This window comes from Amaranthus tricolor, chromosome 4 (genome assembly GCF_026212465.1).
Source record: "Amaranthus tricolor cultivar Red isolate AtriRed21 chromosome 4, ASM2621246v1, whole genome shotgun sequence".
Classification (NCBI taxonomy): Eukaryota; Viridiplantae; Streptophyta; class Magnoliopsida; order Caryophyllales; family Amaranthaceae; genus Amaranthus; species Amaranthus tricolor.
In genome coordinates, this window is record NC_080050.1 from 1,447,501 (window position 1) to 1,473,683 (window position 26,183).

A 26,183-nucleotide genomic window follows, 5' to 3' on the forward strand; every position below is an offset into this window, starting at 1 on the left:
ATATTTTCAAATAAAATCATCATGTCCAAATGTAACATAATAATTTTGTAATTCTTTATTTCTCAAGATTTGCAAGCTAGCTAGTTAGTATCATAACACACTACATCCATTTATAAGAGTACATACTAAGCAATCAAGACCCCATTAGTACTAATTTCTTTTTTCTTTTCTTATCTCAAAAAAAAACACTCAAATAAATCATAAGCATAATCAAAAACAATTATGATTACATAATCTAGCTAGCTTCATAAACACACATAATTATGACATTACATGCATTATTATCAATATAAATATACTAATTAATCATATTTTTACCACAAGAAAGCACCCATGGCAAACTTCCTCTTATGATCTAAATCACCGGAAACAGGCAATCCATATTGAGTTAACAAGCAATCAATCCTCCACTCCGGCATGGTTTCGTAGTCGGCTCGACTATATTTCGGGTAATGTACCGGCATTTGGAACCAGTCCACACCTTGTTGCTCCCATGGCCCTCCTCCTTGCTGCCCATTTACCCCCTTGTTCATGCCATTTTGCTGCCTAGTTGCTACTTGCTCCATGTTTGGTTATGTATGTTTTTTTATACTAGCTACTTTTTATTGCATGTTATGAAAATGGGTGCACCTTGGTTTATATAGCCAACCTATGCATCAAATTGTGGACAATATTATAATTTGCCCTACATTAATATCTTGTGGAGTTACCAAGGTTTGTGATATTGATATTTATTGCTATTTTGGCACTCCTTTTGTGTTTCTGATATTTTATGGGCTTTATGCGAAATGAAAAAAATTAAATAAACTTTTTTATAATGGGTTGATTTCAAATTTTAATGAGTGTTAGGTATAAATAAAGTTACAATTTTATAATCGGTATTCTACGTTCTACAATGTCTACATTGCCTAGGGTTTGGAACGACCCTGAATAAATTGTCTTTTGACAAATGAGTTTTTTGTTGGTTAAACAAATAAATACTCAAAAAAACTATACTATGCATAGTTTTTATTTGACTTTTTAACCCACTCTGTCTTTAAAAAATTATTAACAACCAACATTTTTTTTTACCAAACATCTGCACAATAGTTAACTTAAGATATAAAAAATCAATTAATATTTCCAACTGATTAAATGAGTTATTGGCTACTCAAAGTTTGAAAGGGTGCTAATATTTAGGGTTTATGATGAGACTTTTATGAATGTATGATCATGAATTAACAAAGAGTTATATACTTTACATGCATTGATGTTCAATTATTAGTTGTTACTACTGCTATACAAGAAAATTGTGGTTGTAAGATGATCAAAACACTATAATGGTGGTTGAGTAATGTGGACTAGCTGTCTACTGCACTGCTACTGCTTTTTTGCTCCCTCTTTTCATGTTTGAGAATGAAATAATATTAGTATTCTCTCAACAAGTATTTTCTATTAATTTATTTTATTATTTTATAAAGTTTATTATTTTATGACGTTTAATTTGAACTGGCAACAGATCTATATATTTTTTTAATATGTTTCTTGACTGTTAGTCTTCAACATATGTGATGAACCAACTTAACTTGGCTGTAATTCTTCTATTTTTATATATAATACAATTCAATATTAATTATATTTAAATTATATGGTTCAGCCCTAAGTAACTCATCTATATGCTTTGAAAAGAGTAGTATATGTAGATTGTAGAGAAGTATTTACTTCTTCCTTTTGAGTTTGCTACTTAAATTAACATTTCTTTTTATAATATATCATGTTTAATATCAAATTCAAAGGAACATAGAAGTAGGCCTGAGAAAAGCTGATCCGACCTGCTAGATCGACTTGAACTTTATCCGAAATAAGTGGGTTTGAGTTGAGACTTTTGACCCAAGTAATTAAACGGGTCGACCTAACCTGATCTGTTTTTTAAATGAGTTAGGTTCAAGTCAAAATTTTAAACCCAAAACAAACATATATAACTCATTTAATTAAATAAATTAGTTTAGGATTAAACTAATAATTATAACATTAACTTAATTCATTTAATGTTTTCTTATTTTTCATAGTAAATACAAAATAAACAACTAAAAAATAAAAAAGTTTAAAATTAAGACCAAAAAATTAATGTAATCAATGTTAAAAACCTTAAAATGAAAACAAAAAGCCATAAACAGATTAAGTAGGTAAAATTCAAGTCGATCCAATCTATTGTAGGTCGGATCAAGATTGTGATTTTTGACCCAGTTAACTAAACAGATTGGGTTTGCGTCAAAGAGTTTCTAACCTATTTATATATAACCCGAACCTAAATTCGACCTCACCTGATTTATTTGACAAGCTTACACAAAAGTACTAAACTAACGGTGGAGAATGGTAGTCAACAGGAGGAAAATAAAAGCAAAAGAAAGCAGGCAAATTTGATGAGGAATTTATGAAGTTATAAAGGGTGGGAGAATGAGGTTTGCTCAAACCAAGGATTTCAACATTAATTAATGAATTTGGGGTGCTCACTTCCATGGCTTATTCCTCACCCTACAACTCATCTCTACCCTTTTCTAAACTCTTGTGATAGCCAACCAAATGTTTATTCACTATTTATTACTCTTTTGTCTTTTTAATTTTACTACCAGAGAACACAAAGCCGACTCATGTTCTTGAATCCAATGAGCAATTGCTAACGACTTCTAATTTAGCTGGACAGAGTCGGTTAGAGCTATGATTTTTCTATTTACTCTTCTGTCCCCCTAATTTAGCATTATTTTTTTTATTTTAGATTTTTCCTTTTATTTTGCATTATTTTTATAGGATTTGGATCATGTAAAAATCAATTAAAATTGTGAAAACCGTAAATAAATGTACTTAAGAGACTAAATGGTGTACATAATTGGGTGCCAATTTTGTAACTAATTGATTATTTGTTAAAAGGTGTACATACATGTTTAAAGGTATATATATTCAGAAGACATTTCTGTAAATAATATGAATTTTTACCTTTACAAAAATATATACTCTATAAGATACTATATATCCCTTTTACAGCAATATGCATATCTCTATTTGATTTTCAGTTTTCACCATTTTAAATATTTTCAATTGATCCTGCCTATATATCTGAAATTAATCTCCACCCTGACTTTGGCTGAGATTTAGCAATGGAAACAGCTAAAAGGATGAGAAAATAAATTGCTAAATTTAGAAAACGAGGAAAAGAGCCCAGAATTAAACAAAATGCTAAAAAAGTCGAGAAAAGTTATTAATCAAAATATAATACAGTTTTATTTTGCATTAGAATCCAGAAAAAACAACATTATATGAACATATCACATATAATTTTTGTAGTTATTCTCCATAGAACAATGATCATCAAATTTCGAGTTCTAACCTTTCATCCCAACGCGAAAATCGCACTTCATTGGCGTTTTTAACGGCATAAGCGCGAACGCCTTTTCCGATTCTTGCAAGGATGGAGCAATTCCGGCAGGTCGGAGGAGCATTGGGGAGTCTAAAGACATTGATGATATTTCAAGACAATATCCAAATCAATCAAAGACAATGCTGCTTTCTTTATGACACTCTAACCTTGGCTTACGAAACGATTTCGAATGAAATGAAATCCCACTTGAGATTCGAGGAGTGCCATAAAAATTGGAGTCTCCTCGAACAACCCTTTAAAGAGCTCTACAAGATACTCCGAGAAGTTGAGGCATACGTCAAAAATTGCTTCGAGAACAAGGATTGGTTGGCCAAAGCTATAATGTTGAACCAAAACCGAGATAGTGTCGAATTTCATGCTCATAACCTTCTTTGTTGCATCCCGATTGTGATTGAAGCTATAGAATCGGAAAGAGAATTGTGCGGTTGGGATGAAAATCAGATGAATAAACGGAGGTACATGTTGTCAAAGAAATACAATAACGAATGGAACGATCCAAAGTTTTTTCGTTGGAGATTCGGGAAACAGTATTTGGTTACCGGTGAAATGTGCAATCAAATGGATATGGTTTGGAAAGAAGATCTTTGGATTTTACTTGATAAAATCAGGGAAAATAGAATACCGGAATCAACAAAACATGGTAAATAGCTCGTAAGTCTTCTCCTTGAGAACTTAAATGAGACGGATTCTTTGAATGGAAAACTTTTACCATGCTCGGTTTTGCTTGAATCAAAAGGCTACCAAGTACGGAGGCGACTAGGAAATAGAGGCGAATTTAAAGAAATCTATTGGTCAGGTGAAACCTTTGTTCTTCGAAAAATCAAAGGGGAGATAGAGTCATTGATACCTGAAATATCTCGACTTTTATCACTCTCCCAACCGAATATACTACAATTTCTTTGTGGGTTCATGGATGATGAAAGGCGAGAGTGTTTCCTGGTCACAGAAACGATGAACATTCTTTCCAAAGCAAGAAACAACTCTTCCTCGGAGAATTTTGTACATGTAAAGATCACGAGATTTGGTCTACCATTGGTCGTATGCCCCCCTCAAAAGAATTCAAATCACGGTGAGGAACAGTCCTATATTTGGCATGCACCAGAAGTATTAATGGAGCAGGAAGAGTCGAAAGGCGAAGCAACAGATGTTAAGTACAGGGACAAATCAGATGTGTACGGCTTCAGGATGATCTGCTTTGAACTTCTGACGTGAAAGATTCCTTTCGAGGACACACATCTTCACGGAGACAAGATGAGCCGAAACATTCGGGCAGGGGAACGGCCACTTTTCCCGTATCACTGCCCAAAATATGTGACAAATTTAACCAGGAGATGTTGGCATTCTGACCCGGATCAACGGCCGAGTTTCTCGTCCATTTGCAGGATACTTCGGCATATAAAAAGGTATCTTGTGATGAACCCGGAGTACAGCCACCCAGACATCCCTGGTCTTGCTATCGATTACAATGATATCGAGTCGGGATTGCTAAAAAAGTTTCCTTCTTGGACGAGCAATGAGCCATTTCCTGTTTCAGAAATACCATTTCAGATGTTCGCATATCGAGTTATGGAGGGAGAAAAGTGTATATCTAACATCCAAGATACCTCAGAATCTGGAAGTGAAGCAGTTTCTATCTCTGGAGATGAACATACGACGACAGATTATCCTCCCCCGTCTAATACGGAAACGAAGAGTTTGGTTCCTGATGAGTACCCAAAAAGGCGGCTCTCATTAGTTAGTAGATTGTCGGATACAAAAGCAAATAGATATTCAGGTATGCATGCGCATACATTAGTATTTTAACCCTTTTTTTTCCTTCGGGAAGATACATATACAACATAAAATGAGGCGAAGGTGAACAGATCATCATCATCATCATCGTACCCAGTGTATCCCGCTCATAGGAGCGAAGGTGAACAAAAAGAAGCTAAAATGAACGGGAATTATATAAGATAAGTAGAATTATTGAAAAATACGGAGTATAAGTTAGTCAAGCGTTTAAATTTTATATATCATGCAAAAAATGATCTATTGTGCTTGGTAATGCAGGAACACCGAACGGACAATCACAAAGACCTCCTCAACTCTTCCGCAGTTCACGTAGTATGCACATAACAGCTGACAACCACTTGCTTCTTAAAAGTCCTCGAATTCGGAAAAAATCTGGTCATGCATCCGATTCTGAGCTATCATAAAAAATCTATTTGCAAACGAGAGCAAATTCCGCACATCCCAAGTATAAAGTTATGTTAACAATGATCAACTAATTAAGCAATTGCATATAAAATATTTAAGCAATTGTAGCTCCATTAGAAACATGCACAGATTAGATAGGAAGGAAAAAAGGTCCATCTAAATTTTATTTTCTTAAAGTAGAAATGATCTGATGTTGGAAAATTTTCGAGCTTTATGCTTGTATAAACTGTAAAGTTTCGTCAGCTGCATCAGTGTATCGTGACTGTATTTTAAAGGTTTTTTTGCTTACGTGACTGAAAAGATAGGCCGAGACAACCGCGAAATCTTCCATATTGACCAAAAAATCCATTTCGTGACCGTTATTGAAATCATAATAATCATTCCTCTCTAATTAGAAAACCAGAAAGTACATACCTATGCAGCAGAGCGAGCAAGTATACTTTGAGAAACGAGCAGTAAAGCTTCTTTATAGCACCAAACGATCTTTTCCGGACTTCTGCTCATTTAACGAGAACAAAAAATTGCAAATTGGAAGAAAATTCAGAACCCATATATCTTATTAATTTATTCTTATAAGGAAACAGATGATACATACCTAACATTACACGAATGCCAGAAAAAACAGCAATGCCAACACCTGACCAATACACATCACTAATTTGCTGTGTTGCGTTCTCCGCCTCTCCCAATAGGTCCACTTAACATCTGCTCCACCCTACTCTCACCCCATACCAGACAACGATGAACAAGAGGAAGTCACTTTAGGAACACGGCGGCCCCTAACACGTAGTTTCAAGATCAAAACGTCAAAAATCAATGTAAGAGACATTGATCTTGCTGAATATCGATAAGAGAATACCGCAAATCTAATAGCTGAATGTTGAGTCCACAGAACTTTCTACACTGACAGCAAAAGAGACGACTAGGTGTCGACAGTATAAGGGTTTCAGGAAATAAACTTTAGCGATTGGCACCGCTGGCGAGAACCGGACATTCTAAACAAGTTTTCATACCAGCTGCAATAATCTTACACTTCCACTAGAATTAGCCGCAAGAACAGTGTTTGATTTTCTTCTCCAACAGACACTCGATACAAAAAGTCCATCCTCCCTGACATCAAGCTGAGAAATAGGATGGATAGAACTCAGTTTGTAAGAGGCGATGGGCATTGGCAGGGATCTGTAGTACGTATAAACCTGGAAGCAGATAGGATCAATGAGCCAATATGCAAAGAATAAACCTACAAAATGATACCAAATACATAAAACTAGTGTACCTCATTAGTTTCTGAACCACATGCAATGTATCCATCCAAAACAGACAAACCTACAAAATGCTGAGAAAATAAAAGGAGTCAATAAGTTGCGGCTAAGCCAATCGAAAATGATCTGAAAAAGATATGTACAAAAAAACCTTTTTGTTAGTATGACCACTGAAGGTCAAATGACAAGCATCTGAGGACATCCCAGATAAGCTTGTTTTGCTAAGATCCCAAAGCTTTAATGTGTTATCAGTTGAAGCAGAAACAAGCATTTCGGAATCCAAAAATTTGACATAGCTAACAGTCTTCTCATGACCAGCCAATGTACACCAAGGGATTCTCATGTGCCGCAGATCATACCCATAAATCTTGTGATCAGCAGAACCAAACACTAAAAGATGAGAAGAGTAGGGGGAAAACTGTACACAGCAGACATTGGCAGGACTCCAGATGGTGCATGTTGATTGTTTCTGCAAAAAATACAAAATATCATTACTTTTCCGGTAAAAATCCTAAAGTTCCTTGCTCAGAGATGCAAATCTTGGAGGTTTAGAGATAATACATCATTAGTGCACCAGAGTTTCACAGAGCAATCATCACTTCCACTAGCGAACCTGGTTGGGTCAACTCGAGAAAAGTCAATTGACCAAGCCCTTTTCTGATGTTCTGTGTACTGAGAATACCCCACGCCCGTGCTTGCATCCCATACCTGAGTTTCATCTCAATGAAATCAAACCTAAATGATGTATGTTAACTTTTAAAGTAAACTTGCTTCGAGATATAAAGAGTGACCACCTGAACGACACCATCATAATCAGTAGAAGCCAAATAGTTTCTGATGTAGCTGTTCCATGAAATGCAGCTGAGCTTGGATTTGTTTACCATCTCAATCACAGGATAGTGAATATCTATAGTATCATTTACAAGAGCAGAATACTCAAATATCTTAATCCTTTTGGAAGCTCCAGCAACAGCAATGTATTCTTCATCACGATCAAAGCTCAGGGAGAAAATAACATTAGCAGAGTTCAGAAGATCACTATTTCTTAATGTTCCACGCAACTCAAATTTATTATAGCAAGTAAACTTACAGAGACCTTCGAAAAATACATCTAACCCAGTCGCAGATTTACGATCCATGCTCGTCATCTCCTTCTCATTTTGCACCAGTGAAGAAGTTTCCCTCTTCTTAAGAAAACTTTTATCTGCTCGACTAGTGCCGGTTGTTAGAGTAGTTTGACTTCGCACTGAAAAGTAAGCCTTTTCAAGCTGTTTCAAATCATTTCTTAACCTATCTTCATTCCTACCCGATCTAGCAATTGATTTAATGAAGTCTTGAAGACTGTGATCCCTGTTTGCAAGACGAGGGGATACTTTATAAGAAAACTTTCCTTGCAGCCCTTTTATATCAGCTTCTATGCATCTAATATCTTCAACTAACTTCACTGCTCTGTCCTCCTCCTTCTCTTTCAAGGAAACTAGAAAATCCAGTAGAAGCTCAGATTCGGCCATATCAACATTATCGGTTGCCATTATCAATTCATCATTAAAGTTCAGCTCTTGGGATCCAGATATAAGGTCAGAAAGAAGAATTTCACTGTTGCAAAAGTATAATTTTCAATTAGACATGCCGCATATAACTCAAAAACAGGCGATATATCCCTTCAAAGTATCTAGTTACACAAAAACAATATGCAAAAGCAGAGAGCATTAACGACTATCATGCAAAGAAAATAAAACTAGTTCCCAAGAAAGGAATCTAACAGCAGAACATCACTAGATGCTTCTTTCATGTTTTTCCAAATTAAGCCTTCCGAGTTCCCTCCTAGCATTATCATTTCCAGTGAACCATGTGTTAAATCTACATAATTTATAATCACCTAAAACCTCACTTGTCCGTTCCCAATAGGCCTAAGATTTATAATTCATTGGTATTAATTATAATGGACAATCGTAAAAAGAATCATTAAATCATATATACTAACTAAGCTTCATATTTATGTGAAGTTGTACATGATGCTAGCTATCAAGTGTCAATACAACGTGCATCTGGCCCCAAATCCGATAGGTGGAAGCCACTTAATGGTATTGGGGAAAATGAAATGGAATATTGATCACATTTCTCTATTGTTCATGACAGCTCTATGTTTTTTGAGTTGGTATATGGGTTAATATCGGGTTTCAAGAATTTATAATATTCTTCTTATGGTCTGCTAATTTTACATTTTACGAATTGTGCCTAATTCAAATTTACAATGATTTCATCCTCATTAATCAAAGATAGGTGCAGGCATGCAGCATAATTGATAGAAATATGTGCAGCAAGCTTTTGATGATCAAGGGGATAGGGTCTAGCTCTCTTTAAGCCTCGATAATTTCCATGTCACCCGATTCTTTCAAGTTTCAACAATAATTGTACAATTGTCTAAGGTAGTTATGAGGTGGCATGCTTGCACTATATAAGTCAACATCCTTGTATTAAGTGGGATTATCTAAAGAATAATACCCGGTAAATACATTAATATTAATGCAAAAAATGAAGACAAATGTTAGGATATGTGGTGGAAAACAACGGATTTCTCAACCACAATTGACCTTTTCCAAGGTTCGGCCCTAATCATTTATTTTTTTGGAACAGTCTTAGATGAGCTAAGTCAATCATTCCAAGGACACGTGCCTTAGTGCATTATATTTATAGACAACATTTTTTAGTAGATGAGACCAAAGGGGGGTTAAATTCAAAGTTAGAATTATGGAGACAAGAGTTGAAGTGAGTATGAAGAGTGCATGACATGTCACTTTAGCACATATGAGATAAGTAGAGAGCTATAAATCCTTCCAATTGAATGCTTCAAATACCTAGGATCCATATTCCAGTAGAGATATCCAATAGGATGTGACCCATAGGATTAAGTATAGGTGACAAGAATGGAGAATGGACTTAAATATTATATGATTGAGGTGTGCCTCTAAAGTTTAAGAAAAAGATTTATTGGACAGTTATGCATCACATCAATCAAAATGTTAGGGCTTTTAGGAATGATTATTGTAAAAAGATGGATGAGTATACATACTTTGAGGGAGATAATTCAAAACAAATATATGTACAAGGTTTGGACGTGGAAAACGTTAAGGAAAGAAGAAGTATAATCGTTTAACTTGGTTTGAGTATGTGTAATGACGGAGTATTAATAAACTAAAGAAGATAGAAAATTGGAACCTAGGAATCTAAAAAGGGCGATGAAGACCAAAGATGGCCTGAAGGAAAGTGTGGAAAAGGATATGAAGAATTCATATTTACTGGTTGACATGGTAGAAAACTAAAATGAATGGAGAAGGAGAATTCATGTAGAAGATCACTCAGACGGATGAATCTATATCTTCGTGTAGCCAACCCCCAATCTTATGCGATAAATGCTTTGGCTTCTTGTTATAATTGGTAAGTAATCAAATATATGATTATAATCCTACGTATTTAAAGATAAATTCACAAATGCATTCACACCATAATGCAATATGATTTTTGAGAAAACTATGATCAGAGTTGTTGAGCTTTACTATAGTAAAATATATAGCAAATTTAGACCAATTTAGTAAAGTGACAACTATAAAGTATGTAGAAATGATACCAAAATGCTATCCAAAACTCAAAAAATCTCACAATTTCAGGTGAACATCTACAAAACCAAACAATGCTCAACAGCACTAAATAAACTTTACATGCTAAAGTACCTAATTGTTGGACGCGATGATGGATTAGGATGTATAAGCCACAAGCAAAATCCAGCTTCTTTTGCATTTTCAGACAGAAAGAATGGAGGCAAAATCCGGTAGTGCAGGTCAAACATTGCAGCGGAATGAGCTTCCATTGAATCGAAAGGGCAAAGCAACTGTCGACAAAAATTAAATTCAACAGAATTTCAGGATATGCACAAATTTTCTTAAACACTTAACGACCGTCGACAAATATTAAATTCATTATGTTCATATTCATCAATTTAGGTGACTCCGTGACTGAAGGGTACTTGAGGAGGCAAAGGCAGAGAAGCTACACACCACCCAGCTTCTCGCTTTAATTTAATTTATCGGTTTAAAAGTGTTATGTAAATGTGTCCTGCTCCTAAAAGCTATCCCTTTTCCCAGGAGGATAACAAATCCATACAAGGTGCCATGAAGGCATGAACTGCTTAACAATAACACTAAAAATATTACTTTTCAAAAAGAACTACAGATAATGACGGTACTAACTACAAGTATTTATAAATACTTCAACATTGAAAGTTATGGAAATCCTATGTAAGTATTCACAATTGGATAAACAATGTGGCTACAATTGTACTCCAAGGCATTAGAAAGAAGGTTCTTCAAAAGATGAATAGACGCGAACACCGGTGAAAACTTGAACCAAAAATTGAGGAGGTGAAAATTTACAAAACAAATTTGAGATTAAAAAATAAGAGACACGGTTCAACATATGACTTCTTGAATTTATAAGGTGTAAAAATGTATATATTTTTGTGAAAAACGTTTAGATGGCAACGCCCCGTCCCGCCCTATCTAAGTTTTTCCACTGGACGCGAAGCAGATAGAGCAGTACAAATGCATCAAACAAAAAGATAAAACACGTATTCTTGATTGTGGTAAGTGGTAACTATACGAGCGGAGGTAAAGCTAAGGAATGAAAGTTAGCTATAGTTGTGAAACCAAATGGCACATTTGACCAGAAGGGTAGTATAGAAGCATAAAATTTGGAGAGTTTTACACCCCTATATAAAAGATCTCACAAATTTCAATATTTTTGTTTAGCAAAATGACTAAAGATGTAGTGTTTAATGTCTGGATTTTTACCCGATTCTAGTACAGCATAGATTTATTCCAAACAAAAAAATATTTGTAGAGAACTAAACTGCAAACTTCATGCAAAGGGAAACAAATGGCTAACTAGTTATCGCGCATTCATGCTTCCTTACCTCAAAAAGGATAACTCCAAGACAATATATATTAGATGAAAAATTGTAAGCCTTCCCATCAATCTCTTCTGGACAAGAATACCACTTCTCCTCCAGCTGAAGATCTGTCGGAGGAGAGTTCTCCGATCTATTAACCTGATGCCGTACCATGGCTAAAGCCTTGTTATCAGGATTTTGAGAGCCAGAAGAGCTAACTTCGTCATACCTGGTTTTACAAACTTTGGGGGTCTTAAACCCATTCACCAAGGAGGTTGGGGATTGATGATTCTGCATTTCCATGTCTGGCAGGAGTTTTTGGTGCTTTACACCAGGTATACAGAAAGCATTGATGTTTTCTTCTGGAGGCCTTTTCTTGCATCCAACCAAAGACTTGGAAACATGCGAGTCTATTTGGGTTGAAGATCCAATATACTTGACCTTATTTGACGGTAAAATAACAAAATATGAAGGCCACAATTGTTGCAGAACAACACCTTGAGAATGTGCCAAACTTACAAGCTCAGCAATTTGCCTGAAAAGGCTAAGGCTTTGAACCTTGTTCTTCTCTGAAGGCCCCGACTTAAGCCATTCTCTCAAGGAAACTCCAGCGTTGCTTACAATCCCACTGTTGGAACATTGCAAACGTTGCATTTGGACATAAGAAGTCATTCCTGCAGTGGTAGCCAACTTTCCATTACTCTCCACGTTACCGCAGTTGTCAAGATCAGTTTTGACTCCTGGCTGGCCATTGATGATCCCTTTACCCTTTGTGGTTTTCTTCCCAAAAAAGTGAGAGAAGCTTGATGTGGATAATATTCTCGACCTCGCATCCTGAGGAAGCAATGCCGTATCGGAATTGAGATCCTTCCCATGCATCGTATCAATGCATACTTTTCCTGTCTCATCAACATGTTTGGCCTTCACGTGCCTCAGATTCCAAGCATCAGCATCGCCTTTTCTGGAATGCTCCCGCATGCTAACCATGAGCTTATCCTGAGCTCTTGAGAGTGGATCTCCTGGAGAATCTGAAAGCTTAGGGCCACCAACCATCTGATACAAGTGTGGCCACTGTCCCTTCCTTAAAATTAAATCTTTGCTTCTTGGAAATCTGGCTAAATCTAACACATGGTCCTTGTAATTTTCAGTTTTAGAATTCGTTACAACATGGTTTGTTTGTTCACTTGGCTGAGAGCTGACACAAGGCGGCTCTAATCCTGAAAATTTTAACCCACCTTGCTTTGAACTACTGCTTTCCATTGCGCCTGTATGATTATCATCTGACGTAACCGACAACGGACCTTTCATTCGATCATATGTGACAGGTGAAGCCAACATAGGGCAATCCTCTTTTTTCAATGGCATGTTTGAACCATCCATCTTGATATCTCCTAAATCATTAGCAGCAATTGCCTCCGCAGTGCAGTGCCAAATGAACCAGCTCAAACATCATAGTTTACACCTCAATTTTACAAACAGTTATGTTAGAAATGTTTAAACAATTTTCCAAAAATAAAAAATAAAATTACAAGTTCTGCAAGTTAAAATTGTATCACGAGTTCAACGGGAGAGAGCAAAAGATATCCAGAAACAAGCAAAGAAAAGAAATAACTTATCTTATCATTATAAGTACTGCTAAATCATATTAGTATCAGAGCAACTCTCTCACTAGTCACTCCATCATGCTCAAAAGAACTAGACTAAGACCATTACATCATATGATAATATTATCCACAAAATTGCTAGGAGGGAACCATTAAGCTCTTGATTAGAAAGTATAGATTAGCCACATAAAACCTATCTCATGACAATATATAACACCTAAGTCACACCACTACCTTAGGATGAACTATAGCTCAGACCACAAAACCATCCGATAACCTTGCCAACAAAACTCTCCCTTGAAAAGCACATGTAGTAGCCTCATAAATTGTGTCCCACAAGGATATTGGAAAACTCTCTTTGTCTTCCCAGCACCTCAAAAGGAAAAGCACAGAACGGCTGCATAAACCTATCAAAGCAGGGTATGTGATACCTCTTCTTACTCCATCACCCTCTTAAGGAACTACAACTCGGGCCGTTGCCCATTGGAGTGGAAATAGGCCGTTAAAATTATACTCCATGAATCCATCACAAAAGCATATATCAGCCGCATAAAACCAATCTCATGAAGAGATATGGCATCTCTTGCTCCATCACATTCATGCCTCATAATTCATCAAGCCAAAAGATACACATTGCAAAATACTGCTCACAGTACGTGAAGGTTTTTGAGTTCAACGTGACCGCAATATAAGCCAAAACAATCACAAAAACCATCCGTATTCAGCACAAAAGCCATTTCACGACCGTTATCGAAACTACGTTTTAACACTATGATAAGAAACCATTATCAATTTATTGTGCAAGAACAGTGTTTCATTAAACTCTCCATTGAAAATAATAGAAAACTAACTCTTCACACCAAACAGAACCAAGTAAAATTCCATTGAAATGTTACAATCAGACCACCTAAGCCTAAAAAATTGGCCAATATTGACTACTCTAGTGCCCAGTCCCTAATTGAAAAAGCCCTAGAAAGATAACAATATTTGGATCCAACCAAAAACAATGCCTTGTTGATACCACTACACAGCTTCCCAATCAAATGCTTCTCAACACCCAATTTCAAAATACAACCAAATCAAACACTGTAATTCACATGATCAAAATATCAAACACATCATTCGATTACCACATCCAGAACCAAAATCACAAAAACCCAACAAAAAACCATTTAAGAAAAACATCAAATACACAATAAAAAAGAACAAGATGCAACAAAATCCATAAAATCAATGCCTAACTGATACCAAAACACAGCTTCCCAATCAAATGCTTCTCAACACCCAATTTCAAAACACAACCAAATTAAGCACTATAATTCACATGATCAAATTATAAAGCACAATAGCTACACAGCATTAAAATACCACATCAAGAACCAAAATCACAATAACCCAACAAAAAAAAGACCCATTTAAGAAAACACCAAGTAAAGACTAAAAAAGAACAAGCAGCAACAAATTCCAGAAAATCAATATTAGCAAAAGAAAGTTATCATACCAGTTGAGGAATTGAAGGTTGAAGGAAGTAAAAATGGAAAAGAAAATATCTTTAACTTGTAATCTTATAATGGATACAAATTAGAAGTGGGATTTTGCTTCTACTCCACAAAAAAACTTTGAAAAAATTCAATCTATAATTGGTTTGTGCACTGCCCTTATTTCCAAACAATGAAAAGGGAAGGTACCCAAAACTTAAAGATACTTTCTTTCTCTTCAAGGGGCTGTAGCGGTAATCCATTCTGAGATTCGCATTCCCTCACCGAATTTTCTTGGCCACAAAAATAAGTTCTTTTTTTATTTTTGAAATAAATATTAATGCCAAAAATATATTTCCAGTCTTAGTAGGAAACTCTGGTTTATGTATTTATTGGGTTTTTTTTTTTTTTTGTGAAATTTGGGGTTGTGAAGTCAAATCAAAATATCATGAAGTGTCATTCCTCTAAAACACAATAATATAAACCCTTGTAAATCATGCTAGTTCTCTCTTTTGGATGATGGATATTCTCTACATGACACATCAATTAATCCTCCTCCTTAAGTTTGCTATCTTGTCAATTCCAAGTACACTTCTTCGTCTTACGAATACGATTAACTTTTAAATGTAAAAGCTTTTGAGTCAATTATCGAAATCTGGGTGAATGTATATGCCAAAAATTTTACATATGTTTTTAGATATGAAAAAAATTATACACGAACACGACAGTCTTATATACTCATATTTTCAAGCTGCAATGAAGTCTAAAATTCTTTAGTATAGATCGAAAGGACATGCTTGAGTAGTGTTTCTGACGTTGTAGAATTTCTTTAAGCATAATTGTTGAATATTTAGTATATATTAAATTTTAAAAATTATCACCAAGTACTATAAATAATAATTGGACAAAACGTACTAAAAATACAAGGTTTAAAGGGGTTAAAGGGAAGGACAAAAGACAAATGTATCTTTTTGTATTCTTTAATCAATGAGCATTGAATTTTATTCTTGTTCAACTATAATTATGGCATTACAAGTGACTTAATAGTGTGAATAATGTTCATGAATACTTTAGTTATAATGGTATTAATAGATGGTCATTATACTTGATCATCAATGGGTGATTAAATGTCTATGACCCTTTGGTATGCTTGAACTAGTATAAATAGGGACTTGGGAAAGGATGTCACACACACCAAATTTTCTGAATTCTTTATCTTTACTTTCTCTCTTACTTGTGTTCTTTCGAAAAGAGTTATAAACTTCTTGTTAGAACGTCCAAAGTTTATAATTCATCAAACACTTTGTTGTTAAGTTTCATACCCTAAGTACTACGGATATGTTGTGTTGTTTGTATTTCCTAAAAATTATACAAAAAATGATATTAATTATAAAATAGGTTGTATGAAGAGGAAAACTAGACATTTTAACATTATTATATTCCATTATTATTCTTCTCTTGAAATCACTAACTCACTTTTTTTTAATTATAAGATAGGCTATGCGAAGAGAAAAACTAGACAAAAATCAAATTTATAACTTGTTTCGGAAAAAGTGGTAGTTGTTCTAATTTTTAGTTACAAATTGACATTTTTTGCTACTGTATTATTTTATTATTTATAACTTTTCATTTATTTTTAAATTAAAAATTCTCATTAAAAACTGTAGAAATACTTATTCCAAAATAAAAATTAAAATCTCTCATTAAAATTACTTTGTCCATTTGAGACTATTATTTATAGTGGCATACTATAAAGAAAATTGTCACTATCAGTAGCAATATCAAAAGGACGTGATAGGACTATAGGAGTATTGTTTATAAATCGTAATGACATGTGAAAACAAGAGGAAGGGTTCCAAAGCATGAAAATGGGAGAAAGAAAAGAGAAAATATGTAGTAGGAGTAAAATTAAGGAGCAAACGCAGCATACATTAAGCAGGAAAATAGTTGAACTCTATTACTACTACTAATACAGTTCCAAGCACCCTCTGATCTCCAAACTAGGCCATTTTTGGGCATGAAACAAGTGTATCGAAATCGATACAATTATTCAGGATGGCAACATTCTAAAACTGCACAAACCAGATTTGGGCCTTAGCCAGGTCAAGCTATTCTGGACAGCCATGTACTTGATCAGCTTTAGACTTTAGGTTCATCAGACGCATTGCAGAGCATTAAATTTTCCAGTAGGAACAGTCGAGAACCAGAGGATGGAGAAACATTAGACGAAGTGTGTATTGAAAATATGCATACAGATCCATCATTTTCTTTTATTAGAAACTAATTAATACAAATAAGTATTTGAATGGAATAACAGGCAAACCAAATGGGTTTATCTGAGGGACCCTAGATAGGAAACAAATTTGGCAACATAAATATAAATCAGCCTAGTATCTGATACTGGCTTAGTTTGTTCTAATTAGGCAAAATACATCAACCAAAATTTACCTATCTTCTTCCAATTGCCTACCAAAAAGAAGAAAAAATTATCGCTGTTACATGAACCGAAAGCCTGTATTTGTCAGTTTCACTCCGATATTCTCATTTCAACTCCTAAGACATCTTTCACCACCTCGTAAGTGACAAATGCAATCGCTATGGATGGCACAACCTGAAAACATAAGGGATGCATGAATAAGTTGCATATATATAGAAAAGATCTGTCTAATCTCCATCCCGATTAGAGGTGTTCAAAACAGACCCGATGACCCATATTCACCCGACCTTATAACTGAACCCGATTTAACCCTTCTTAAAACAGAATTACAATGATGCAAAAACCAATATGGACACAAAACCCGATTTTGTATCGATCCGAAACACTTAACCCAAAATGGACCCAATGACCAAAATGAACACCTTTAATCCCGACGAAGAGAGCTAAATAAAGCTTGTAGTTCAGATTAAGCAAGAGAAAAGAGTAAAATGAGGCAATGAGTGGAGAGGATTGAATTTGGGAGGCACATGGAGTGGGGTGCACTTCTCAAAACAGTAGTATAGCAAACTCATTGAGATATCAGAAAATGGTAGGTGTAGCAAACTAAGTGAGACTGAAACAGCGCATACTAATTCTAGAAACATAAATGAAACTTAGCCGCGAGATACTCCTACAAGGCTACAATAGTACAGAGTACAGACATAATAGAACACTGACCTTTACTGAATTAGGGACCAGGCCTTTGTACAGGGCTCCAAAGCCTTCATGCCTAACAGTTTTCCGAAATGTATCGATCATGCCATTATATTCTAACGGAACCTTGCCTCTCCCATCACCAAGGACAACAGAGGAAGCGTCTTTCCAACCCACCATTTGCATCCTTCGGCGAACAACATCGAGCGGATAGGCAACAGTTTGGCCAATAGTCCCCGCAACTGCCCCACATCCGAGCCTTGTTGTCACACTCAACTCATTATCTTGTACTAATCCAAATGGCTTAGCTTTGATCATCCAATCCTTCAACGACTCATACACGGAAAAATTGAGACCAACATATGGAATCTGTGAGTAGCAAGCAGATGAGTAAGATATAAAATGCAAGAAAGCTAGCTTTACTAAGTGTCTAACTTGGTATTCGTCATCAAGTTCCCACATAATAATCAAAATCTCACATATGACTGAAACATAAGAAATCAACAGTTTCTATGACACTAACAGAGAGCAAAAAACTGATGCATTCATTAACCAGAAAGGCCACATTAACATGCAAGATAAGACGACAAATTAGCCAAATATGACAAGGTAACTAATTGCATATATCTCCAATTTCCAAAATCTATAGAACTTACAAACTAATGACATGAATCAAAAACATAAAAAAGCTGACTTTATAGGGCAACCATAGGAAAAAGGTGATGATGAATGCATGCAGTCATACTGCCTTCGTTCATTACAGTGGACAGAAAAGGGCATGGCTATACTTTCAATTTTTTGAAAGCTGCTCATTGCAATATACAATCATTACCTAAGATTGTTCACTGTACTACAAAAATTTTAACAATCAAGCAACAAATTCACAGAGCATTTCAAGTCATAGGACTTACCACTCCAATCACAGAGGGAAGCCAGCCTTTATACAAAGCCCGTGGACCTTCCTCACGAAGAATTGTTGACAGTGCATGGTAAATGCCTCTATACTGGTAAGGAGACTTATCAGTCTGAAAACACAGGAAAGCCACGTCATTCAGGTCAGCAGATCAAAAAAGTTTCCCAAGATGTTTGTACCCAGGAAAAGATCAGAAATTGTGATTTACCTGAACAGTAATCCTGCCTCTGACCATATCCATTGGATAAGTTGCAGACATTGCTATGATTCCAGCACATGCTCCAGCACCAAGACGCAATAAAGGAGTGAGTTCAGCCTCCTCTGAAATTGCAAAGCAAGAGGTCACTAAAATTCCCAAGGTTTCACCACCATCAACCTCCAACTTCCAAAATAATTATCAAAGCTTTCACTTGAGAAAACTCCAATGAAACCAAAATGTTCATATAGTCTAAGCAAAATAAGCAAGGTTATACAAATTGACATGACTCGAAATTTAACTTGTTTAATTAAATGGGTTATAAAAGTTTGTTTCAGGTTTAAAATTTTAACCTCAATCTAACCCATTTAATAAACAAATCAGGTTGGGTCCAACCATTCACTTAATTGGGTAAAGAGTCTCGGCACAAACCTACTTATTTCGGGTTAGCAAATTAGGTCAACTTTTGCCAAGACTACCTATAAGTTATACGAGAACATCTAATTTTAATTTCTGCAACCATACAATACAAATATACTCACACTGAGCTACACCACATTTCTCCACATGCTTTAGAAGGGTAAATCAATGGGACTACGACAAAATAACAAGAACAAAAAATTCATTTGTTTCAAAATGCTCTCATCATTTTGACTTTTTGGCAAACTTTGACCTTAATTTTATTATAAATCATCACCATGCGGCTTGTGATTTAATAACTTTTTGTGATGCATTATTGAAGATAATATTCGTCAAATAATCAAAAAAGTCAAACAAAGCGGAGAAAGTATAAGCATCATGGAGCTAAACAAATGTTTCAAAACATAAAAACTTGCTTGTTGGCCTAATCATGGTAATGGTCTCTATACCAGTATAACTAATATCCCATCTCATATACAAATCTAACTTTACCAATACCAAATGCAATTTATCTAGGGTCAATCAAAAAGTACTATTTTTTCGGAACAGATATTCCACCTCTCATTAGAACTTAAACACCTAATTTAACATAAATCATACGCCAAAAATTTAAAAACGATATGAACCAACGAACCAGCTAGGTAAAAAGATGAAAACGAAGAAGCCATCAAAATTTCACATAAAATACAAAACTGAAAATGGAAACATGAGAACAGTTGGTCAAAACAGCACTAGAAAGATAGGAATACCATTGCCACTCTGTTGCTGGTATAGCCATAATATGCCCCTGAGAGAACAGCAAAAAGCAATCACTAAAGGAATCAAAATAGAAGTTCACTCAAGGTAGTCAACTCTTTTCTGTATTAAGACTTTCTGTCACAACCAACAACAGAGTAGATACTACATGGGTCAATAGTTTGTTTACAAATTCTAAAATCTCAACTAAGCCACACCAATGGTACTGACCTAGTCAGAGACCAAAGAAGAAGCACATGCAACATCAGAAGCAAAATTGCCTGCCTCTTCCTCATTAATTTAATTTTCCCAGCCACCTTCTTAGGGCTTACTAGCAATTGACCAGATGCAGAGAATCCCAGACAGCAATACAGATTACAGAAATGCAAGGAGATCAGGAGGTAGAGACGAGTGTCTACAATATGTCATTATCCCACCTGGCACACACACGGGCAAGGTTTGGGGTCGGGTGTATGCAACTTAACCCTTTTGATAACCAAGAGGTATTTCCATTTGACCCTTCATGCACATAAAAAACAAGCAGAAATCATTTAATAAATCATTTTACTTTAGTCCATTTTTTAAACACATTTCTTTACCTCAGTGTCATGAAGTAGCTCCCGCCTAGGCGAGATTTGAAGGGTCCCATGTACGCAACCTTACCCTTATAACTTTAGTTCATTATAGATTGATAATATAAAGACAAATCTACATTAAACATGCTGACAAACAGCTAATATGGTAATAAGCTCATATTACTTCAATGACGCCAAAAGACTTACTTGGAGGCTTGTTCATAACTGAAAAACTTGACAGCAGAATTTGGCACAATGCGTGCACAATTCGTTCCATTACCCTTGAAAAGTCCTCGGAATCCCTCTGTTTTCCATATATACTTTAGCCCTTGAATAGTTCCATTGTATTTAATACTATGAGGATTTTGAACCTGGAAAAACATGTTAAACTCAACACTAGTGCATATACAAGAATCCAGTTCCCGACTCAAGCTGAGAAACAGTCAACCACTACCAAAAAGATCAGATGACACTCAAGGAAAACAGGGAATACCTGGAGCAATATTTTTAGGCGTTCTAAGGGAGCAACAGCAGTACGAGACCTGCAATGCATACCCAATAGCATATATCAGGCACTGTTCATTCAGGAAGCTAACTTTTGTACGTCTCAACCATCCAAGGAGTGACCTCAAAACATCAACATCTTTCATCTTTTTTGGGGGGAGTGGAGGAATTAATTTATTAATTTACACAACACCCAAATACATACATGTGTACTCCCACCGTCTCTCTGAATTTGCCTCAGCCTCATATTCTATATTGGCTTGTCTCACTCATTTGGCCTGATTTCCATATTTGAAAATTAACCCTACCAACTTCTTTTGATCACATCCATACATTTAAACAATCTTTTAATACTATCTATACAATTAAATCTCTCTCTTTATTTAATACCAAATTTATTACACTAAAGGACAAAAAATAACAGCTCCACATATACCCTTAAAAACAACCCTAAACCCTCAATGATAATAACTCATGTCACTATACAACAAAAACCTGTGATTGCAAAAATAAAATTGACACCAGAATACATTTGATTAATAAAATGCAAGAATCAGGCAGGCCCTTTGTCTTGGTGCTTTTGGCCCATTATCATAACTAAAGGCCTCATAAATCCCAACTAATCACTCAAGCAACTGCAGTCACAATTACATTTTCTCCGTTCTCACGATCCCCATCTTTTTAATCATGATACCATGATACTTTTTTTCATTAATTCAAAACTCTTCCCATTTTTCCACTACAAAACCTTTTGTCTCTCACAAGAGTTTCTCAATCAATTTGTTCATATACTCACTTAAGCCCCACGTCTCGTCCAAAAACAAAGCTCAAAGACTTTGATGATAAAAGGAATACATGCTACATTGATAGACATACTATCAATGTAACACTCAAAAAAAACTACTACAAGAGAGCCTTTGATGTACGAGTGTTCTTATCTGATGAGTGCCATAAATGTCTGAAAAGTTGGATATAATCGATTTAAGGGATCCTACGACAAAGTGGATTCAATTTTATATTTGCAACTATTCTATCATTACAAAACTATCATGTAAATGCAAGAAAATAGAAACAACATGTGCATAGCTCACAAAATCAAACAATCATCACGCAACAACAGTCTAAATTATCTAGAAAGAACCAAAAAATCTCAAAAATAAATGTCATATTTTCAGCCTCCAAGCCCATTTATACACATGGACCTTATCACAAGTGACCATATCTGACATGTGTACCAAAAGTTTCTGAAAGGTCATCTCTAGTTTAGCCTAATTTGATAATTAATAAGTCAACAGTCAGAAGACATAACCAGGTCACTGGTACTAGACTTGGTAAAACCTAGTCTCAAAGAAGCAAAATTGATGAAATGTAAAAACATCTTACCATCTCTATGCCATCTTTAATGAAATTTAAAACTAGAAATATAGTTAACAATTATTAAAAGATAGTTTTTAATACAATATTTACATATGCAAAAGAACGTCAAACAAAATTTCAAATAGTCAATAATATATTACCATTGTATGTTCATTTCATAACATCATTGATTCCAACTTCTAACAGTTCAAATTCCAAAATTCAAACATGGAGTGGACAAGTCTAGTTGTGACCCACAAGCGAGTGATAAAAATCATACATATATCCACTCAAAAATCAATACTCGCAAGTTGTAAGAGAAGCCAATATGTTGGAATTCAAAATAATGGCAAGCTCTACCTCGCAACATGAAAAAACCCAAATAATGTTTTGACACTTGATATCTAATGTGTATGTGCCATTTGAAGCTAGTATGAAAATAAATAAATGGTCAAACAATAACTAGAACACATTGAAAACAAGCCTAGAATGTCACTATTTCCATTATCCTGAGTATCTTCCATTTCCCGTTGAAAAACATTTCAACTTCTGATTAACAATCTACTTGTCTCCTCCATCCTTAATGTACTAACACATAAATGTAACCCAAAAGCATGTCAGTATATTCATATATGTAGTTTTGTACAAGTCCATTGTCTTCTAAAAATTTTTCACTAACTCACACATCATCAATGTATCCTATAACCGAAGTAACAACTCCTTTGCTCAAAAATAAAGGGTCGTCCCAAGATTGACAAAACATCATCAAATCGAATAGATGAACTAATAAATCATTTTCAAGGGACGTCCATATGAATTTTTCTTCTCCAATCATTTTGTTTTTCGACCATCTCAAGCTATAATTCTAAATCCTTTTTATCCTTTTCTCTTCCTTTCCTCCAAATCATCTTCAATCTTCCTCGTACTCATTCCCCTAAAGGCCCGTTTGGTAGGTAGTAATAAATGGTGGTAATGGGTATGAAAAAATAGTGTAATTTTAGTTGAAAAATCTCTAGGCTACCTTGATGGTATTACCATTGAGAGAGGTGGTATTAGGTGGTAATGGAAATTTGTACACAATTTTTTTTTTGATCAAAGTCTCATCACCATGGGAATAGTACGGAACATTTGCTGAAATTTTACATTATAAACCATTTCCATTACCAGTATTTAGTACCACTAAGCAAGCGGGCCATAAGTGTCAACTTTCTATCTTCCTTACTGATTCAATAAAACTCATGTATTTACAATGTCAAACCATCTTAAATGATTTTCTTTATTTTTTTTTCCTCAATAATGTATTTAACACATTATTTACATATGCAAAAGAATGTCAACCAAAATTCAAATGGTCAATAATATATTACCATTGTATGTTCATATCATAACATCATTGATTCCAACTTCTAAGGTCTAAATTCAAAAATTCAAACATAGAATGGACAAATCTAGTTGCGGCCCACAAGCGAGTAATAAGATAAGAATCCTACATATATCCATTGAAAAATCTACACTCGCAAGTCGTACGAGAAGCTAATATGTTGAATTCAAAATAATGACAAGCTCTACCTCGCAACATGAACAACCCAAATAATCTTTTCACACCTGATATTAATGCGTATATGCCATTTGAAGCTAGTATGAAAATAAATGAATGGTCACCAATAACTAGAACACATTGAAAACAAGCTTTTGAATGTCACTCTTTCCATTATCCTAAGTGTCATAAATTTTGAATCCTTATTTTTAGACTTAAGCATTTCGAAATAGTATCTTGCATTTCCCTTTGAAAAACATTTCACAATCTCTAAAAAACTCCTCCATCAAACTTCTCACAAGCAATCTGCTTATCTACTCCATCCTTAATGTACTAACACATAAATGTAACCCAAAAACACGTCGGTATAATCATATACGTAGTGTTGTACAAGTACATTGTCTTCTAAAAATTTTTCGCCTACTCATGCATTATTGATGTGTCCTATAACCAAAGCAACAACTCCTTTGCTCAAAAATGAAGGGTTCCAAGATTGACAAAACATCATCAAATCGAATAGATGAACTAATAGATCATTTCCAGCGGACATCCCTATATATTTTTCTTCTCCAATCATTTCGTTTTTCGACCATCTCAGGTTCTAATTCTAAATCCTTTACATCCTTTTCTCCCCCTTTCCTCCAAATCATCTTCAATCTTCCTCGCACTCATTCACCTAAGTTTCAACTTTCTATCTTCCTTATCAATTCACCACTACTCATGTCTTTGCAAATACTCAAACCATCTTAAATGATTTTCTATTATTTTTTTTCTCAATATTTGCTACTTATAAACCCTTTCTTATATGAAGTATTCAATAGTTACATTCTAAAAAAATTTAAAACATTTCACCATAAATGAAAATATTAATTGTTTGAAAATGTAGACTTTTATGTCTTGATTAATTTTAAATGGATCAAAATAAGCTAGGCTAAGAGTGAGAATCTCAACCTTTGTATGATCCATTTAATTAGCACATGAGGTCAGATCAACCCAATTCATCAGCTGTTGTGGACTCTAATAAAATTATAGAAGTATAAATCCGAATAATCACCGGTTCATCAAATGCGATCACATAAATGATAAACCCTCAATATTGAATAAATCCAAATCATATTATATAATTAACAGCATAAATCAACAGATGAAAACTCCATTGATTAAACAAACAAAACTCCAGATTCCACAAATACGATCACAGTAATTGCATAAAATTCGTACAATAATCAAGTTAATTCACCAATACATTTCCAATTAAAATCAACAATACAAAATGGAGAAAGAAACATAGAAAGAGAGAACTAACACTCCACCAGCGACACCACCAGCAACAAGAGACTTGCAGATACTAAGAATCGCATAACTTGGAGCCTTAACGCCCTCTCTTGCAATCTTCGCTTCTTCAGCCAGATTTACGATCGTAGAAACTGCTGATTCGCTAGTTTTCACATCTTCTGATGCCATTAAAATCACTAAAAACGATAAATAATGTATCAATAAACTCACCAGGAACCGAACGATTAAAGATCGTAAAAACCTTATAGATTAGGTGATAACCCGGATACAATTGGATCGGTGATAAGATAAGAGGAGAGAGAAAGTTAACGGAATTTCTCTGTGTGATTCTTTCTCTCTCGCCTTGATCGGGGATGAAAAGGAAGAAGACGAATGAATGGAATGAAGTGAGTGAAGGAGGGAGTTTATTTAACGGCGTTTGTTGGTAGGAACTAGGAAATAACATGAAGCCTAAAAAAAGACATTGGGATTATTTATGGAAAAATTAACTAAAATAATTTAAGATTTTATTGATTTTTTTATATTAATTTTAATTTTTATTAATCATAAATAATTTAAATTATAGGGTCACTTATTCAAAAACATTGTTACTTGAATGCTGATATAATTTGCAGGTTTATT

The 26,183-nt window shown here is 34.9% G+C and overlaps 3 protein-coding genes and 1 pseudogene across 4 annotated transcripts; 1 reads left to right on the forward strand and 3 right to left on the reverse strand.

The window, feature by feature from the left end:
- Nucleotides 1-32: 32 nt before the first annotated feature.
- LOC130811402 (uncharacterized) lies at nucleotides 33-622 on the reverse strand. Its single transcript, XM_057677698.1, has one exon. It carries the CDS (start codon nucleotides 564-566, stop codon nucleotides 315-317), a length of 252 nt encoding a protein of 83 aa, XP_057533681.1. The 5' UTR covers nucleotides 567-622; the 3' UTR covers nucleotides 33-314.
- A 2,967-nt stretch (nucleotides 623-3,589) lies between these two features.
- Nucleotides 3,590-5,610, forward strand: LOC130810223 (uncharacterized; annotated as a pseudogene).
- LOC130811403 (protein SUPPRESSOR OF PHYA-105 1-like) lies at nucleotides 4,374-15,321 on the reverse strand. 2 transcript variants are annotated; one of them, XM_057677701.1, is made up of 12 exons: nucleotides 14,924-15,321; nucleotides 11,843-13,280; nucleotides 10,605-10,762; nucleotides 7,668-8,469; nucleotides 7,435-7,581; nucleotides 7,025-7,342; nucleotides 6,888-6,947; nucleotides 6,471-6,807; nucleotides 6,207-6,390; nucleotides 6,026-6,107; nucleotides 5,020-5,117; nucleotides 4,374-4,940 (listed from the first exon to the last, which is right to left on the reverse strand). In XM_057677701.1, the coding sequence occupies exons 2-8, from the start codon at nucleotides 13,196-13,198 to the stop codon at nucleotides 6,619-6,621; spliced, it is 3,030 nt and encodes a 1,009-aa protein (XP_057533684.1). In that variant the 5' UTR covers nucleotides 13,199-13,280; nucleotides 14,924-15,321; the 3' UTR covers nucleotides 4,374-4,940; nucleotides 5,020-5,117; nucleotides 6,026-6,107; nucleotides 6,207-6,390; nucleotides 6,471-6,618. The 2 variants fall into 2 exon arrangements, with proteins under 2 accessions (XP_057533684.1, XP_057533682.1); XM_057677699.1 differs by having other exon boundaries at nucleotides 6,207-6,807.
- A 1,790-nt stretch (nucleotides 15,322-17,111) lies between these two features.
- Nucleotides 17,112-25,978, reverse strand: LOC130811405 (mitochondrial adenine nucleotide transporter ADNT1). The gene is made up of 9 exons (XM_057677702.1): nucleotides 25,824-25,978; nucleotides 25,573-25,738; nucleotides 21,363-21,411; nucleotides 21,077-21,240; nucleotides 20,309-20,346; nucleotides 19,152-19,264; nucleotides 18,942-19,055; nucleotides 18,055-18,399; nucleotides 17,112-17,511 (listed from the first exon to the last, which is right to left on the reverse strand). The coding sequence occupies exons 2-9, from the start codon at nucleotides 25,728-25,730 to the stop codon at nucleotides 17,428-17,430; spliced, it is 1,065 nt and encodes a 354-aa protein (XP_057533685.1). The 5' UTR covers nucleotides 25,731-25,738; nucleotides 25,824-25,978; the 3' UTR covers nucleotides 17,112-17,427.
- Nucleotides 25,979-26,183: the final 205 nt, after the last annotated feature.

What these genes read in the sequence shown, in the direction of transcription:
- LOC130811402 (XM_057677698.1), bottom strand. Translation starts at nt 566, where the DNA reads ATGGAGCAAGTAGCAACTAGGCAGCAAAATGGCATGAACAAGGGGGTA.
- LOC130811403 (XM_057677701.1), bottom strand. Translation starts at nt 13,198, where the DNA reads ATGGATGGTTCAAACATGCCATTGAAAAAAGAGGATTGCCCTATGTTG. An exon ending in ATTATGATGGTGTCGTTCAG is followed by an intron (nt 7,582 to 7,667) that starts GTGGTCACTCTT and finishes GATGAAACTCAG; the next exon opens with GTATGGGATGCAAGCACGGG. An exon ending in GTGGTTCAGAAACTAATGAG is followed by an intron (nt 6,808 to 6,887) that starts GTACACTAGTTT and finishes ATCTGCTTCCAG; the next exon opens with GTTTATACGTACTACAGATC.
- LOC130811405 (XM_057677702.1), bottom strand. Translation starts at nt 25,730, where the DNA reads ATGGCATCAGAAGATGTGAAAACTAGCGAATCAGCAGTTTCTACGATC. An exon ending in GGTGGTGTCGCTGGTGGAGT is followed by an intron (nt 21,412 to 25,572) that starts GTTAGTTCTCTC and finishes TATGCATTGCAG; the next exon opens with GTCTCGTACTGCTGTTGCTC. An exon ending in GCCTAAAAATATTGCTCCAG is followed by an intron (nt 21,241 to 21,362) that starts GTATTCCCTGTT and finishes ATGTTTTTCCAG; the next exon opens with GTTCAAAATCCTCATAGTAT.